General features: G+C 37.0%; 2 protein-coding genes across 2 annotated transcripts in view; one reads left to right on the forward strand and one right to left on the reverse strand.

The window, feature by feature from the left end:
- Window positions 1-19,519, forward strand: part of LOC6641218 (serine-rich adhesin for platelets) — a 31,968-nt gene that overhangs the window by 4,316 nt on the left and 8,133 nt on the right. The window contains exons 2-4 of the mRNA XM_023175395.2: window positions 9,150-10,066; window positions 10,972-11,295; window positions 11,392-11,825. Of these exons, the coding sequence (XP_023031163.1) occupies window positions 9,773-10,066; window positions 10,972-11,295; window positions 11,392-11,825 (1,052 nt within the window). The 5' untranslated portion in view covers window positions 9,150-9,772. The remainder of the gene's footprint in view (window positions 1-9,149; window positions 10,067-10,971; window positions 11,296-11,391; window positions 11,826-19,519) is intronic.
- LOC6641219 lies at window positions 12,181-12,622 on the reverse strand. Its single transcript, XM_002064203.4, has one exon. The coding sequence runs from the start codon at window positions 12,617-12,619 to the stop codon at window positions 12,287-12,289; it is 333 nt and encodes a 110-aa protein (XP_002064239.2). The 5' UTR covers window positions 12,620-12,622; the 3' UTR covers window positions 12,181-12,286.

Genomic DNA, 19,519 nt, shown 5'->3' on the forward strand with positions numbered 1-19,519 from the left:
GATGTAACTAACCAAGCCAAGCAAAAGGGGACAGGGAAACTTAACTTTGTCTTGGCTCGGAAATAGATTTATTCTTCTTCTTCAGGATGTTGGTTTGAAATTGCATTAGCTAGAGTTCCTCCTGCTCCTCCTCCTCCCCCTCCCCTTTAAGACAGTCCTTATGGCCTCATCAATGTTAGTTTTAGATGCTGCAGCTGCATCTGAAGGGGTACAGGAAATTGTTTGAAAATGAATCAATAGATAAGAAAAGGAACAAAAAAAAAACAGCTTTTGCCAATTGCACTTGGAGTCGGCGTTGAGACTCTTTCGCTCTCTCTCTCTCTCTCTCTCTCTCTCTCTCTCTCTCTGCGTGTGTCTCCAACACCAAATGGAAATGGAGTCAAGTCTCTGATTTGGCGCAATTTCCGTCTCTGACACAATGTAACGACTTGGCCTAACTTCTGCGGAGGATGCGAGACAACAACAAAAGTTACAGCTTCTCTTTATGCATCTTCTCTCCCTGTGTGTGCGTGCGTGTGTGTGTGTGTGTGCGCCTGCGTCCTCGTTGAATGCAATTCTTTACTTTACTTACTTTTTTTTTTGCTCAAAGTCAAAGCCGGAGCCGGTTTGTGGCCTGTTTTCGAGGCCTGCTCTCTGGTCGGCTCTGGTCTGGTCCTTGAACTGTTTGAATGTGCAAAGTAAAAGAAAGAGGAAAAAAAACCGACACACACACACACACACACATACACACAACAGGGGACCAAGATCTGGCTAGCTTTTCCTCCTTCTCCTCCTGCTGTGCTCCTCTCTGTAAGAGGCGACCATGCCACACTTTCTATACCCTTTCCAAGTGAAATTGCATGATTTTTCTGATGGGACAGTTCCATTTAGCTGCCTCATCATCATGCCCATCGTGTGTGCAGGGTATCTGAATAAGCATCTTGTGATGGACCCTGAAGCTCCAGCAAAGCCAAAAGAAATTCAAGCAAATCTCTTTTGGAACAAGTTTCTCGTACATAAAGACCTATTTTACTGATGGAATAGGAATCGGAAATGGCAACTGGCCAAGCCAGAGGAAGTTCTCTAAAAAGATAACAACAAGTTCTGATAAAACGAATGGAATGGAACGATTACTTTTGAGTTCATGTTCGAGCATAAAACATTTACTTTTTCGTGGACTATTTGAATGAGTACTTATTTGAATCAATTTAGAGTAACTTTGAACTATTGAAATCCAATGAATGAATGAATCATTTCCAAAACTCAAAGTATTCTAAATTGGTAACTTTTTCATTCGAGTATGAGTCGTTTAAAGAGCTTTGACTATTCATAGAATTGGGTGTGTTTAGTCATAATGCGACTGAATGACTTGAATGTCAACAGCAATGCATTCATTTAGCAATTTCAGAAGCTTAAGTGATAAAATTTGGTTCTCGGCTAGGATATTCCTTTCGATTCCGTCGACAGGGATCCCTTAGGTTGAATTAATACAAAATTACAAATATTTACATCCTTTGAAATAGGCTGAAAGTGTGCTGGACACTCTCTTGGCCTAATTTGAACAATTGGAAGACATGAAGATATATATGTTTACAGGTTTAACCGGTTTGCAGGGGAACAAAATCGATATGCCGATTCTTTCTCTGCAAGAAGGGTGTAGAAATTTTCAACTAGCTGCCTCAGTCTCAGTCGTTTTCAGTATGCGTGTGTGTGTGTGCTTTCAGCGCCCTTCCTGAGCTTCGCTTGGCCAAATTGAATTGCAACGTGCTAAGTGCAGAGCGAAAGAAAGGAAAAGCATATTGCTCCTTGCTGACTGTACTCCCCGATTAAATGTAATATGGTTAAAAACAAAGCAAAGGAGAGGAGGGTCGTCTCATTATGTGTACAACAACCCCTTCTCCATCACCCTCTTGTCCACCCGAAAAGTCTGTTGCATATTAACAGTCAATATTAAAAAAAAAAGCTTCAACTTGCCTCCCTTCATAAAATGAGGCAAGAAATGAACACCCACCCCACGTCGCGCACCCCCATATGCATATTTACATGTGTCTAGCAACCCTGTGACGAAACTGAAACAAAAAGAAGGCAAATTTACCCCCAACATGCGCTCCACCCCTCGCCATACCCCCGGCTGAGGTTCATTCATAAATGGATTTTAAAGTGCAAGAAGGGAAAAAGAGAGAGAGGGTCAGAAAGAGAGGGGGGTGGTTGGTGCTTGGCTCCAAACACGCCCCCATCCCTTATGAACATACATATGGGAGTAACTGTACCTCTGTCTAAGGGCATAAACGACCCACCACCCACTTTGACAGACCGAACACCACCGAGTCCTAAGACTGCGCAAATCCTGTTAATGATATTCTAAAACCGTTTTAAGTTATTGATAATCCTGTTTATTGTTTGATTGAATTGAAAAAGCGATAGAGTGGCAAAAAGGGAGAGAGGAGATGAAGGAAGTAGCTAAAATATGGTGGAAAAATTATAAAGAGTCAAGTGACGCATCTAATTACAGGAAGACACAGAAACTTCCATTAAGGACAACTCAAGACTCCTGATAAGGAAAGGATAAAGCATTATACTAGGCAACCAAGTTTTTACTTCTCTTGATCTTGATCATAATTCGGATTGAAAATCAATCGATGATACGTTGTGTCTACGCTGACATTGGGTGGAATGAACATATACCGTATCTGTTTATATATATTTGCGATTACTTCTAGGTAGAAAGAGAGACAGAGAGAAAGAGAGAGAGAGAAAGTGATGTACGTGAAAAAAACCACATATTGATGTGCGCAAAAAACGACCTCTAAGTGGTTGCTGTCTGTCTCTCGATCGTGAAATGTTCAGGGTAGCCCTCGTATGATGTATATGTATTTGTATTGTATATAAAATTAATAATATCTGCTTAATAATTATAAAAACAAAAACCAACTATATCTACTTAGAGTCAAACACATGTGTTTAACTAGAGAACGACAGTGAGCAAAAGAGAGCAAATATGAAAGCAGAAATATAAAAAACAAGACCAAAACACACACACACACACACACACACACACACACACACACACAGAAACAAATAAGATTGTCCAAAATACTAATAAAACTTCTATAATTACGCTAGGGATCACATAGTCGTAAAAATTATCCAAGCTAAATGACGCAACGACTTGGGACTACCGTTTATTTTGGAGAACAATGGCTTAGTAGACGTGGCATTTGAATTACTTTCTTTTCCCCAGTGTTGCAAAAGTCAAAGGACTGGAACTTTACTTGGTTATAAATTTGTATTTTGTGGGGGGCAAATCTAAGATAAAATAAACACTTAGATGACGCTATGAACGAGATTTGAAAGCCAGTGTTGGCCAATCGAACAAAATTTCTTACTAAAAGGCTCTGCCAGAGAGTTGAATTTAATGACTGGCTAATTTGTTTGCCTATTCTTAGATCACTTTTAAATATAATTTATGGGAAAAGTGTTTTCATTGGAAAAGAGCGAATGTCGACTTCATTTTTTTTTTGCACTTAATTATCGTTACCGTTCAACAAAGTCGTAGGCTTACATTAGTGAGAAAATATCAGGAATTAAAAGACACAATCGACATTTAAAGGCAAACGATTCTCCGAAACATATCTCAAATACAATTCTGACAACAGATATATATAGATCCATGTGATCATTTAGATTTCCATAGTTTTAAATGATCAAAAGTGATTATAACTCCTCTTGTTGTAATTGTAAACTGAGAGAAGGAGGGAGGGAAATGTAAATAAAACAGATAATGTCCAACATGAATTGAAAAGGTAATGAAACGAAAAAAACACGACATGAATCGGCGCATATCATATGAAATCGAATCGAATCAGTTGGCAAGGTTTATTGACTGGCGTATACTTAATTTTTTTTTTGTTCTTCTTTGTGTTTTTAATGCACGATAACAACTTAATTGGTTGAACGAAACAAAGTCAATTTATGAACAAAATAAAATCACATGAAAAAGCATTTGCCGGATGGTACCAAAAAATCTAAAAAAAAAATAAAAAAACAAAACTTCTTACACAAAGTGGGAAAAAAACTAACGAACCTATTTTTGTTGACCATCCGCAATAACATATAGATGTCTTTATATAGTATATATGTATTCGAATGAGAGAGATAAGATTAGGGATCTTAATACCACCAACACAGGAATGTTTCTCCTCCCCCTCCAAGATAACACACACACACACACACACACGTATATTGCTCTACATTAAGTTTCAAATGTCTGAATGACCCTTTCCATCAGTTTCCTGATTCTTAAGCGAATCTTAATTGGTTTGCAATTTCCTATAGCTGATCATGTGATTTTTCAAGTTGAAGGATCAAAAATAATTGTTATAAGAAATCCCTTGAATTAGTTTAACATTTTATAACTCGTCTTTTTCACCTATGTACATATGTATATTTCCACCTTCTAATTCTAAATTGTTCTAAACCCTTCATTTGTTATTTAAATAATGACATGATCGAAAATTTTATAAACGTCGTTACAGCGAACTGAGGTAATTGTTGTTGTTTTTCTTTCATTTATAACTTATTGTTTTGTCATTGTTATCTTTTATCGACTTTTAACTTTCTGGAGAATCGATAGATAAAAAAAAGTGACAGAATTAAGTAATTATATTCATGAGTAAATAAGTTCATGCATACGAAAAAGAACTTGCAAAAAAAAAAAACATTGCATTTGAGTGTGTGAAAAGATATAAAGGATTACATATCACTATGTTACATATACAAATGATAAAGATTCTATATATATAGGTATAGGTACATATGTATTAATTTTCAAGAGCAGAGACGAGCGCCGGGGCCAGGAAGTTTTGATTGAGAATCCAAATGTCCTGTCCACAAGGCCTAATGTTTTCAAAAAGAACCTCTAATTGAAACACTTTCTAATATTCGTGTTCTACCTAACCCAACTAACCTATTTGAGAGGCGGGTAAGGAATTTCTAGTTATCGACAAGAAGGTTTCTTTACCCAATCGGAAAAAAGAACATTAAAAACATATATGTACAATAAAAAAATGATGTGCAAACAAACAAATGGAGGGACATCAAAGAATTGGGCCCCAATTAGCCGACCAATCGACAACTCAAACAATCTCTCCCTCTCCCTCAGTCACTCTCACTCTCTTGATGGCAAGAGAGTAAGATTGAGGGAGAGAGATCGTGTCGTGTCTCTCTTAAGGAGCCTGCCGCCTGTGTTGGATGCCATTCAACTTGTTGCCAAGTGACGACAACGCAAAGTCAGCCAAATGTACTCCATTTTCGTTTATTTTGGAATTGTTTATTCCATGTTGGAGGGAAGAAAATGATGATGAAGAAGAAAGGGGCACAAAATGCAGCAGCAGCAGCAAAGATTATACAAAAACAAAAGGAAATATTTTCGCCAAATTAATCTAGTTTTTGACGCCAAATCGATAAATGAAGTAGAAAACTTCTTTTTGACTAAATACAAACATAAATACTAAAGCACACACAAACACACACAAATTGTACGTACATTTGCATGTGTGTGTGTGTATATGTTAACACAATGAGTCAAGAGAGCCAGAGCGAGAGAGAGAGACTACCTTGACCTCATTTAGCGAACCTTTTTTTCTGTTTTGCTGTTTCGTTTTCTTAATTTTTTTTCTTCTTTTCTTTCTGGAGGTGGGGCATGCGTGTTGACGCTACTCTTGCTCCCCTTTTTCCCCACTTCTCTTGTGTCTTTTTTCATTTTCTCTTTTTTTTTTTTTTTGGTACCTCCTGAAGGAATGGTCAAAACCAGTGCCGGATTAGCCACTTAAACAGGAGTAGGAAATTATGAAACCCGCATCATCCCCTCAGAAGTTTCAATTTACGCATTTTAAAGCATATTTTAGCTAAAGAAATTACAAAAGGAAATTAAGTAATGAAAATTACTTGCCTAAAGCATTTAGAATAAATCTACAAATCTGAAAAAAAATCTTAAAATTGGCTAAAATCAAAAACTTCGAACTTTTAAGCCTGTAATTCTGCCAATTTGTTATCAATTTCATTTAGCTTGATTAAGTAAGTAATACCCCGGAGATATCTTAATCCTGCACTGGTTAAAACCAATTCCTTTTCCTTCTCTTTCCTCGCCTATTCAGTCATTCCTACAAGAAATACAGGTTATTAAATATAAACTTATAATCGTAAATTTTTCGATAAAGTAGTGCAATTCATCGATATTGAAAAGAAAAATTCAAGTTGTATCTTCTTTTGAATTTGTACTTATTGTTATATAAACAATTGAAGATTTTGTTAGTAGAGAAATATATGTTCCCCCTTTAAAATGCTTATCCTGGAAAGTTTACCTCACCCCCAACCCACACCCACTGCCCCGCAAAGCGACCATCAAGTAACTGTTTAAAGCCATGGCCAGATACAGGCAGAATGAAACATGTACAGTACAGATACAGGGTGTAGATACACATACAAACATATTTAAATGGTATAGATATGTATGCATGTACATACATACATATGTTGATCAAAAGGGGGCCTGGGGCAGGAAAAGTGAATACAAAGACAGACGCATGACAACCAAGAGAATAAACATTGAATTTTATAAGTAAACAAAACCAAAACAAAACTGAACAAGAAAAAACGAAAATGATATTGTACGCGCGCGTAGCTGATATAAAAATTGGTTTAGCAGAATTGAGCAGGGGGGCGGCAAGGGTTAGAGAGAGGGAGAGAGAGAGAAAGAGCGTGATGGGGAGGAGGTGGAACGTGAGCATAACCAAGGCCTCTCCCGTACACTTGATCACAGCACAGCGGGCGAAGAGTGTGATAGAGAGAGAGCGAGAGAGTGTGAAAGGAACGAGGCAAATACTAGAACTGTTGGATGGGGGGTTGTTAAGGGGGAGTAGATGATAGGATTGACCTGCCCCAAAAGTAGACGAAAAAAAAATTGAAATTGAAAATTATCTTAGCATCAACTTGCTTATACCCTTTATCAAATCTATGATCATATTTTATTGATGGTAGAAAAATGCAAAATTAATTTAACAATATTTTATCCACATAAAACGTTTATGCACAAAAAGAGCACTGCAGGGTATACAACCAAAATAATAATAATATGAAAACAAAATCTTAATTTCAGGCTCTCTCACTCTGGTTGTCTTCTCTTCTTATAGAATTTACATAACTTGCAATTATAGCAAAAGAGGCCTTTGACTTATTTATTATAAAGGGGGAAGGGGGCAGATGAGTGGAATGGAGTAAGGGAGGAAAAGAGGAGGAGGAGGCAAGTGCAAAACAACTGGAAAAACAGACAACTTAACGGTATAAGTTCAATTGGCAGACTGAGTGAACTTTATAGAGAATCCACAGAAAAGGCCAATTGAAACTTAGTCCCATTTGGACTAGATAATTAATTATTCAGAAAACAGCAGCCAACTCATTAAGAGAGAGAAAGAGAGAGAGAGAGAGAGTGTGAGAGATTGCATTGGCAGAAATTGATCTTTCTTTTAAAAATATACAAATCTTTTTTACAGTTCTAGGATTCTATATCGTTAATCCTTTTGGGACCGAATTAAAATAGGTCCAGCCACAGTGTCCAGTGCTAGGGTTAACAATAGTTTCAGTTCAATCTTATTCTAAATTCAAATTCATTGCATCTGATTTAATTTGTCTATCTCTAAGTGGGCTCTAAGAGGGCTGATTAACAGATCGATACCTTCATTAAGTTTTATTAAAACAGCTCTTCGGGTAAAACTTCGTTTTTGGGGTAGGATGAAAGTTAGCTCATCACCTGAGAGATATCTTATCAGTTATAAATCCCAAAGCCCGAAGTTTATTGGGCAAACCATAATTTTTGGGATTTTTTTAGTTTACAGCTGTTTTCAACTATGGTTAACTGTTATTGGGAGGTGGGATAGAGGGGTGTAACCCTCCCATATACTAAATACGACGAGGCTTATTACACGTTTCGGCCAACAAACATATACATACATACATATGTATGTATGTTCATATATAATTTTTGACGGTCAATGTCCACACATACATAGTCCCACACACTTACACACATTATGTTATTTTTGGGTTTTTTGTTTTGTTTTTTTTTTTTTTTTGTTTTTAGTGTGAGTTTCTTTCTCTTTTATGGTCATGTGCATTGTTGTAATTAAAGCTGTAAAAAAGGTTTTTGTCTTTAAGCTTTCTTTACCGTGTATGCCATTTGATTTGGGTGGCAAAAAGGTTACACCCAAGACCCATTGAATAGAGACCCATTAAAAATACATATACTCACCCACTCTTTGATGATATAGAAGACAAAAAATATGATTTAATAGATGATCATTGTTTCAAATTGGTCAAAAGGAAGTCATTTTTAGGGTAACTTCAAGTCGTTGAACTCACAAATGTTAACGAATTTGTAGGTTTTTGTGGTCTTTTGTTAGTTTGGTTAGTTAAAAGCACTTAACTGTACATGGAATTGAAGTTACATCCCAAACGGATGGATTATATAATGTGGCAGTGACGGCTTCTCAACGTTTATGACCCAAAAAAAAAAACACAAAGAGTAACAGAGAGAGAGAGAGAGAGACAACACAAACATTAAATTGTCTAGTAATAAAAAATAATATAAAAGAGGGAAAAAGTTGAAATAGGAGGGAAGGGTTAATATACTTTTTTTCTTTTTTTTTTGCAACAGGCTAGTGTCAATGACAGGAAACAATGAAGGTCAACCAATATGATGAGAGATGAGAACAAAGAATCATCAAGGTCATCCATATACTTGTTAAAATTCGCTCAATGCCCAAAAAAGTCGGAGAATTCTCAGCATTTTTTTTATCTCTCTAACGTAAATTACATTCCAAAGTCCAATAAAAAGGTTTGTGGTAATGAAAATCCCGATTAACTGGCTTACTGGAGTTGGATAATTAAAATGTCATCAAAATTATTATATACATATACATATTTCTGAGCAATAAAGAACCTAAATACACTTTAGTCTCTTTTATTGGAAATAAAGAAAGAAGAGAAATCTTTATGATTAAAATTTTTGAATAATTGATATCGGAAACTTTCGTATTCTATATGTTTCTGTTGATCGTGCGATTACAAATACATCTTTATAAATAATTCAAATTTTGTGTTTGTTTTTTTTGCAGATATTGGCGCACAATTTAATACATCATTCCGACCATGATGATACGTACTTTGGGATGGGCCTCCTGGCGCCGCCCCATTCTTGTGGCAGGCAACATCAACAACATTGATGGAGACTTTAATTAAATAACATTTGCCACTAAAAACTAAAATACAACAAGAGCGAGAAAGAGAGAGAGAGACGGAGATAGTAATGCCGCATCGAAACGCGCAATTCCTTTAAGGATTACAAATGAGGGTGCCAACAAAACGAAAGAAAAAAATCTATTACATAGCCAACAACAACAACAACAACAACAGTAACGACAACAACAACAACTACCAACAGGTTCACCGCCTAAGCATCAAAAGCAATTCATAGAAAAACCCACCCACCCCCCGACCCACCAGCGCCAGGCTCTCCGCTTCCCGCCCTACAAAAAGAAGATAAAAACACAACAACAACAACAACAAAAAAAACCATCAACTGCAACTGCAACGTAACTGGCAAGTGCAACAGCAGAAAAAGTTAGCCCCAAACCGATCGACCGACCAAACGAACTACTTGGGCACCAACCGAAACAACAACCAAACAACAACAACAACAACAACAGCAGAAAAAGAAGCGAAAAGGAGAAACAGCAAAATGTTACAAAACTCAAATTCAGCAACAACAGCAGCAGCAGCAGTGGCAACAGCAACAGCAACGGCAACGGCAACAGCAGCGACGCCAAGCACAGCAGCTGCTGCAGCAGCGGCTGCCAATAATGCGGCAATTGCCGCCTCATCCATCCAACCGAAGTTGGTTGTAATACGAAGGCGTCCGAATCAGGGTTTCGGTTTTACGCTACGTCATTTTATTGCCTATCCACCGGAAGATGATGCAGCCGCTGCTGCCGCAGTCGCTGTTAATGCTGCTGCTGCTGCTGCTTGGACACAGGTGAGTGTATATAAAAGAGGTGGGGAAAGGAGGGGGGCAGCAGTAGGGGGAGGAGGTGAAAGGGAGTTGAAGAGAGGATGGCATGGCATGAAGGAAAAGCAGAGCGTGCGCCTGCGCACCGGTCAATCCACAATTAGTCATCAGACAGCAGGCGGCTCTGTCTCTGTCTCTGTCTCAGCCGCTGCCGCTGCCTCTGGCTCATTTGGCAGCGCTGTTTCGTAACAGCAGCAGAGCGGGGCACGCGCTGTTTATTCAAATTGTCGTTGGATTATGTGCTTTCTTTTTATACCCTTTTTACCCGAGAGAGTAATCACAGACATTGAAACACACTTATTATTCAAAAGTACCTAAAATACTCGAAATTTAAATTAGTCGCAAATATATTAATGGCAATATTCTTTGCCCTTCGTCTCTAATACCTTTCTCTCTAATTAAAGAGTATTGAAATTTCGGTGTGTTGTGTCTGCCTTTTTAAGGATATTTTCCTATTTATATTTAAGTTACTTTGATGAGTATATTCACATCTTGATAAATCACTTTTCTCCTATGCCTCACACAAATATGAATGTGGAGAGAAGAGTATGCAAATTGTGGTTTATGCCAATAACAACAACAACAACAACAACAATAACAACAACCACTTCTGTCTTCTTTTTTTTTTTTTGCACTCATTTGCGTTTTATTCATTTCACTTTTATTAAAAGCTCTCTCCCTCTCGCTTGCACTCTTTCTCTGAAAGTCTCTTGTATACGTATCCCTCTCTCCAACCCCCTCTCTCTCTCTCACTCTCTCTCTGTCTCTGGAAGCTTGAAGTAGTCTCTCCTTGGCTTAAGATTGTTTCACGTTTTAACACGTTTTGTTGTTGTCTTTTTTTTTTTTATATTTTTTTTGCTGTTGTTGTGTAGGAAGCGGCATCAGGCGGTGGCAACAGCAACGGCAGCGTCAGCGGCGGAGGCATGGATCCAACGTCACCAACATCGCCGCAGCAGCAGCAACAGCAACAGCAGCCATCATACCAAGTGAAAGCGATGGAGACCATTTTCATCAAAGAGGTGCAAGCGAACGGACCGGCACACTATGCCAATCTCCAGACGGGCGATCGTGTGCTGATGGTGAATAGTACGCCCATAGCTGGCATTGCCTATAGCACAATTGTATCGATGATTAAACAGACGCCAGCGGTGCTTACGCTGCACGTTGTGCCCAAGGAATGCGATGTACTTCAAATGGTAAGACAGACAGGACAGGACAATGGTCAAAAGGCATTCAAAAACTAATCATTTATTGTTTCTCTCTCTCTCTCTCTCTCGCTCGCTCTATAATAGCACTATACAAGCATTGCCCATACACCAGAATCGAATCGGCATTCACATTCACCATCCCTTATGGTCAATGGTTCGGTAGCCGCCAGTCACATAATATCCTCAACATTTCCACAGCAGCAACAGTTGATCTCATATCCCACTGCTGTTGTTGCTGCCTCGCCACATGATCATGCCCCAACTGCTACTGCTATCGTTCATGGTGGAGGTGGAGGTGGAGGCAGTCGGTCTGGCAGCATAACAAGTAATGCCAGTGGAGGATCAATCAGTCAACAGCAACGTCATCCATCCCTTGCCGGTTCGGGTGGCAGCAGTAGCATTGATTTTGGTGACATGGCCCATGCTGGTCTGCGGCAGCATCACCATCATTTGCATCAGCAACATTTGCAGCAGCAACATTTGCAGCATCAGCAGCTCGTCTCCACCGGCTTTATGCGGTAAGTCCAATCACCTGGTCTGGTCTGGTCTGGTCTGGTCTGGTCTGGTCTGGCCATTGACGTCAGAGACGAGAGTCAGGGCTAAGTTTATTAGCTGAATAGCAGTCAGGCAGGCTGGCAGGCTGTCTAGCCAGACAAAGCAGCAGGTTGTGCTGCCCACTCTAGCTCTGTCTTGCTCTCTCTCTAAATCTCTATCTATCTGTCCACCTCCTTACATTCACATAGCCTCAGTCAACAGTGTGCAATCAAAATGCATTTTCCTTGACTTTTTATCTAAAATAAATCAAATTTTATGCCATTTAAAACAAACTGCCAGTGTTGGGAAACACATTGTAAAGTAAATTAGACATTGTAGTGTTGGAAAAGTATGTTTATTGTCTGTCTTGCATTTGTTAATATTAGTCCATACAGCCAGTCGATTACCAATCTATCATCTATTTCCGGTTCATGCAGCTTTGTGTTTAGAATCCAGTGCCAGGTAATAGCTCAAATCCAGTGGTCGGTATTAGCTCAAATCCTTGAAGCGATTTAGATAATCCCACAGCCGCAAAGAACATGCCATAACTCTTGACGACGTTCCAGCAAAAACGATCATTATATATCACCATAAACAGTGCTCTCATCATTCGTAGGGTTCGTTTTTTATCCATCTTAAGCAATGTCTCCAAAAGACTAAAGAAATTTCGTATGAAAAACAGAAATCCAACAAAATTTTGATTCAGAAATGTTTTCCAGAGCAGTTCAGCTGTTCGACTAAACTTTCCCAGTTTCCTATTTTGTGACCCTGTACACATTAGACATTAACATATTTCTACTGGCCCTCTTTGCTCTCCCACAAAAATCATAATTGTTTAGTGCGAAAAGTTTTTAGATTCGCCAGACATATTTATCTTACCGCCATTAATTTATTTATGATGATGATGATGACTTGTCGTACATCCTATAAACCAAAAGAATAAATTGCAAGGCAACGACTATCAAATACTCTATAACAAAAACGCATTTGCATTTCCATTAATAAAGAGTTCACAGAAAAAGGATCACAGAAATAAAGTTTTAAGTATATCCATTCAGTCATTCTTTTTATAGAGGGTATATAAAATTTAATAAATCTTCTATATAAATTGAATTCATTTCTATATTCCTCATCATTTTTATATACTTGTCTTTAAAAACATTCTTTTAATGTAAATTTTTCATTGGAAATTGGAATTTTTGTTTATCTAGAAAATATCAAAATGCAAAATTCCTATTTAATTCAAAAGGTATTATTATTCTTAATAACTTGTGTGTACATTTCAATATTTGTGATTCATATACAAACAAACATTGGACAATTGGACAGGGCCGATAATTTCTTTTGTTTTTTGTCACGTTCGTCGTGTTATCAATTCAAATTACGTGGAAGAACTACTTACAAGAACAATTATTACACAACCATGGGACAGAGGAAGTTGGAGATTTTTCGCTTTCAAAAATTCCCAATCTAAAGTGCTAAAGTAAACTCGGACTATTCTTATCAGAGTTTCTTGTAAACTTAATCAACTCATTCTTAACTTCAATTGGTCTTATGAAATCCTAGATCAACCGATTGAACCATTGACCGCAATCAATTGATTAATTTAATTCGCTAGGGCTTTATAACTGACTATTCGAATACACAAAACGATATAGATACATATACATATCTCTGTTATAGTTTCTATATACACATTCTATCCTATATAATAGATACAATTTGTATGTAAAATCAAATTGATTGTTGAACTATTTAAAAAGCATTATATATACACATATATATTCAGCTACTGGGTGAATACACACAATGTCTATAGAGTCTCCATTTACACTGTTAACGCTCGAGTTCCATTGTTGAATGATTAAGACGGATTTAATTGAATTTTTCTATAGCAAAAAAAAAAAAAAGAAAAAGAAAAAAATTAAAATAATCAAAATAAATAAATAAATAAAAACGAAAAAATAACAACAATTTCATAAAGGAAATAAGCAAAATACTTTAACAGTTAGCAACGACTTTTAAATACGCTTCACTAAGTAATAGTAACTAAATTTTAATACCCTAGAGAAAGGTGTTTTGCATATACTAAAAGACATTAAATTTTAAATGACTCAAACCCATTTGCCACTATAATTTTTGATAGAGTAGAAAAAACAGAAAAAATAACAGAGCACTTGATGTGAACAGTGAACTCACTTTTGGTGGATGAGTAAGTGAATGAATGAGTGAATGGCAATTCATTCCCTCTGATGGAATATGCCAACAACAGATACACACACACACACGCACACACACACACTCATATAGAAGAGGAAAATATCTATAGAATAAAATATATTAACTCTCAGACATGGCGTCGCCCCATGACGTTGAGAATTTGTTGAACTAAAATTATACCATAAATGATCTTCATCTTCTTGTCATTCATCTCGCTTACTTTTCAATTTATTGGCTACTTGAGCCTAAATGCAAAGTTTACCATCTCATAAAATATATAGTAATCCTAATGCAGATATGTGACATTAATATCCTTGTTGCTAGCTGAAATTTTGACTGATTTGATTGATGAGTGGCGAAACCTGAACCAATTCATAAAGCAAAACAAAGAGAAAAACAGCCCACACCCCCAAGTACCATCCACCTCAACATTGTGTTGTGGCACAAGAATATTCTGTTGGAAAGTCTTCTAGTTGAAATAAATTACAAAAAGTATTTTCGAAATTCAATAGTCTAGAATATGGATATAAATATAGTTCTTTTTTGATCTTTTGAAGCAGCTTAAGTTAACCAATTTCGGATTAAGTAATCTCTTTGACAGACCATTTATCACTTTCAGATCACTTCAATTCCATCCTTAAAGGACTTAAAGGACTTTTTGTTTTGGTTTTCCTTTATCTCAATTGTTTTTGCTTTAGAACTAGTTGAACCAGAACCAGTTTATATCAAAATATTTAACTACTTACTTATATCTGAGGTATTGGCAATTGACGTGGGGTGACACTCTCTGTACGTGTGTGTGTGTGTGTGGGGGTGGTTGGTTGGTTAGATTGGGTGGAAAAAGAAGAGGGCTGACAAGAAGGCGGGGGTAATTATTTGGTCAGTCGTTGGTGACTGATAGTGATTCGTTGCCACATCGTGTTTCTGCCCATATTCAAGTATGTGTGGGCCAAAACTCAAGCTTCTTCTTCTATTTCGCTATGTATACATATATTTTATTATATCATTTTCCAAACCTTTTCACCTCGTTCCCTCCCCCCGCCACACACACACACACTCACACACTCTTTGTGTCTTTCTTTTGCCTCCTTGGTGTCTTTTATTTTGTAAAAATAAAAAAAAAAGGGAAGAGCGAACATTGTTCGATGATTTGCTCCTCGCCATGGTCTTTTCCCCTTCCCCCCTCTTGACTGCCCCCAATCATCATCTCCCACCTTCTTCTTCTCTCACCCTGTTTCAATGGAGGCTCTTTCAATTGCCTGGGCTCTGGGTTGTCTGTCTGTCGGTCTGTCTCTCTGTCTATCTGTCTGTCTGTCGGTTGTGTTGTCAGTTCAGTTGCGCGAGCTTAATATGAATTTCATACATGGCATACAAAGCCAATTTTTCTCTTTTTTTCGTATTTTTTTTTTTTTTCTTTTTTTCTGTTGTGCTCCCCTAACCTCTTCTCTTGCCTGCCCTACCCTACCCCCACCCGCTTCTTTTTTTTTATTTATTTATTTATTTTGTTATTGTTGTTGCTGGATTTTAGTTTAGTCGCCCGGACTTTGGGTTGTACTTTAGTTTAGTTGCCATTGGCGAGCGAAGCGCGCAGATTTCGCGGAATATATGCTCGTAAAAAACCAAAAACCGAAAAAAACGAAGAAACCAGAAAACAACAATAACAAAATTGTTTGTTTGTTGTTGTTTATATAAATATATATATATATATATATATGTACATATATTTTGTTATTTAATTTTTGTTATTTTGGTTTTCGGTGTTGTGACCCGTTATAAGTGTTGAAACTTGTTATTCCCTTTGTGGCCTATTGTTGTTTTTGTTGTTGGTCCAAAAAATCAACATTATCAAGTGTCGCGCACCCCTCCCCCCTCTTGTACACCCCCTTCAGTTATCGATAACTAATATGATTTATGAATATGAACATCTCGTTTTCCATTTTCATACATTTCAATGATAATAGCACCACAGACTAGGTGAGTGAGATAAAAACGTAAAAACAAATTGGCAAAAAACACTTTTGCTACCAAAATTAAGACACACACAACACAGACAGAGAAAGAGAGAGAGAGAGAGAGAGAGATAGACCTTGAACACTTGGCACACAAAAACGTTTGATAAGAAAAAGAAGTTGAAATGCCGCTAAAGATGAAAGTAGTGAACGGCACCACCCAAAAAATACCACCCAACCACCCAAACGCCATCGATCAACAAGAATTTCTAACAGACAGCAATTAGCCTAACGTATAACAGGTTTTTTATTTGCCAAATGTATCAAAGATCGAAAGCCTCCACCAATTTTGCGTGTCCTTTATTAGTTACATGTCCTTCAAAAGAGAAGAAATAATAATAATCTTTGATGCTAAGGACTTTCGTTCATTGCCTGCGAGACTAACACTGCGTATACGTAATGAAGGAACACTTTTACCTTAACCCTTTCATACACCACTTCCAACTAGGATGCATTATGCACTCTCACTCATATTCACTCATCCCTTAAAATAAAAAAAAAAGTAGCCTGGAGGAGGAAGAGAATGGGAAGCAAAAAAAAAAAAAAACCTGAACCATACGAATTCAATTATTGTATTGAATTGCAATTTAAATTTAATTTGGCTTTCATCAAAGTGTAATACTATAGAAAACAAAATCGATATACATATATAGAAATACGTATGTATATGCATCATTGATTTCGAAATGGCAAGTGTTAAAAGGGGGAGGGGCCGTGATTAAACAAAACCGAACAAAAAATGTGTCAAACCGTTTTGGATTTCTATATAATACATAAAAGAGTTGAAAGATTTTGGCACAACGCAAAATAGACAATGATAAACATTAACAAAAAACAACAAGTGCCAGAAAGAAAGAGATAGAGCATGAAAGGCACAGAGAGAGAGAGAGTGAGAGAGGGGGGTAAAAGAGATATAGATTCACATACAGTAACAACAATTATAGGCAGACAATAAAAGCGCGAAATTCCACACAATCCAGCCAACAGAGAAATCATTTACATACATGCCAATACACACACACACACACACACACACACACATTATATAGATAGCTAGAGATAGGTATGTATGTACATATGTGATAGGACCCATAGATAGATAGATAGATAGATAGATAGAGCTCATTCAGTTGCCGCTTTTATCGATAAGCAACAAATCAGCGCAAATCGAATCGAAACGAATTGAAGCCCCTGCAGAGTTCAATCTAGTCACTTGTGCTCACGTCAATGGAAGCGTCAAGATATAGTATATATATTTGATATTTGTCGCTTTTATACCATACCAAAAAGCTAAAGCATTGTTCGATTATCTATTAGATAATATTAGAGCTAAAAGCCTTTGTTGCTGTTGTTGTTGCTGTTGTTGTTAACATGAATAATTTATTTACTACACTACTGTGCCCCCAAAATTAGGCAAGGGATATAATAATAATGCAGAGAACGTGTAAATAATAAACATATAACATATGTATGTAGAAACAAGTTGCAAATTAATACATTTTTTTGCATTGCCAATTCTGAATATTTGAAGCGAAAAGCATTGTCGAGCTTAAACCTTTTGAGAATTATAACCTAATTTACTTTGGCCTTTTTGTATTTGCTGTTACATTTGTTGCCATTATTTGATTATACATAGTCCATACACTATAGCCTTTGTCTTTCGATAGTTTTAAACCAATTTTATTGGTTACTTACTTACACACACGCATACACGCGCACATACAAAATGTGTGTCCTTTTCGTAATGCAAAACTTTTTTTTTTAGCAGCATTGCCACATGCATTCAATTTTGTCGCATAGCTAAATTAATTTACTATCTGTAGATTTGACCTTACCGCAGTTCGCACTCTCTCTCTCTCTCTTTCTGTTAATGCCTTTTACCTTCTCCATTTGCTTAATATTCATGTGTGTGTGTGTGTGAGTGTGTGTATGTGAGTGTAAAGGCATCCTTTGACATCTTTGTGTTACATCAAATTGAATTACTTTGTCTGCCTTTCGCTGTGTGCAAAATCTAATTTGTTGCTCGCTCATTCGCTCGCTTTTTGATGGAAAATTGTTGAGTGCTAACCCTCCGACTAGATGTGGCCACCTCTCACCACCTTTAGTATACATATACATAGATGTATGTGTGTCTGTGTGTGTGTGTGTCTGAGTGGGTATGGTCATGTCATGGTCATTAGGTATGACAAGTGGAAGTGGAAGGGCTGCCACTGCTTTGGGTTAGTAGTGAGTGGTTTTGGTCTTGCTGCGGTTGTTGTGTGAAAACTCTATTCATATGCAAGTAAATTTCAATCGCAGGAGCCAACATTTAACTATAAAGACAGCGGAAGGGACGTCATTCACTAATGCACAGTGGTTGAAAAGTAATAAAACTCATTTACAAAGTAACTTCCGGTACATTATTTCGTACAACTTACTTCTAAGAAGAAACTTAAGGGAAACTTAAGAGTATTCTATGATATCGCTAGGTAGGTTTGAATATTTAATCGATGATTCAACCTGTATTTGTTCCCTTTTTGTTTTTTGTTTTGAAATCTCCAAGACGATCAAGTAAACCTCATAAGTTTTAAAGCATTTATCGTATTCATAATCTAAATTTAGCACCTGGTCATAATAACTACCTAGTCCAATAGCTTTGAGAGAATTTTGCGATTAAGTTTTCGAATGTTTTATATGATAAAGATAACATATTTTATTGGATTTAGTTCCTTGCACATTAAATTGAAGTTAAAGTAAAACTTAAATTGAAGATCTAGTGCCTAGTCTTGTCCAAAAACTGCGATTAACACTTGATAAATTTGTATCGATAAAGCGGCTATCGAAATGATGAGAAATTATCATTTCATTTTCTCGTTGTAGGCGAATTTTCTTGTTTAAGCTCTCTTGAGATGATAGTTATAGAATATTAAGTCTATGATGGATTGCTATATCTCTCATGAGAATCAACTAACCCTCAACTAACCCTTTAATATAGTCGTTCTCTCTCTAATCTGTCTCTCTCTCTCTTGCTCCCTCATGAGAGGATTGCTGAAGGCCTTTTGAATTGTAATTATTTCATGTTTATAAGACATATTGCATTACTTGCAAAAGTTTTTAACCAATTCATGTGTCTGTGTGTGTGTGTGTGTGTGTGTTTACTTTACACATGAATAATGCATTCATTTGAGAGCAATTTTCACTTGAATTTTGTGTCACTGTGCGTGCAGCGGGCAGAATGGCGACAAAAAGGTTTATTTTATTTTGCACGGAACTGTTCTTCTACAGTAAGTACAAACAAAAATTAAGTGTAAACAAAGTTTAACTTTGATTTCTATTTATGGAACACCTACACACACACTCACACATACACACACACACACAAAAATATCTATGTGGAGAAAGTAAAGCACAGTAGAACAAAACAGAACAGAATCAAACCGAATAGCATAGAATCAATCCAATCCAATGCA

The sequence above is a fragment of the Drosophila willistoni genome, assembly GCF_018902025.1.
Source record: "Drosophila willistoni isolate 14030-0811.24 chromosome XL unlocalized genomic scaffold, UCI_dwil_1.1 Seg141, whole genome shotgun sequence".
Taxonomy (NCBI): domain Eukaryota; kingdom Metazoa; phylum Arthropoda; class Insecta; order Diptera; family Drosophilidae; genus Drosophila; species Drosophila willistoni.

Coding starts and splice junctions, on each gene's coding strand:
- LOC6641219 (XM_002064203.4), bottom strand. CDS start 12,619: ATGTGTACAGGGTCACAAAATAGGAAACTGGGAAAGTTTAGTCGAACA.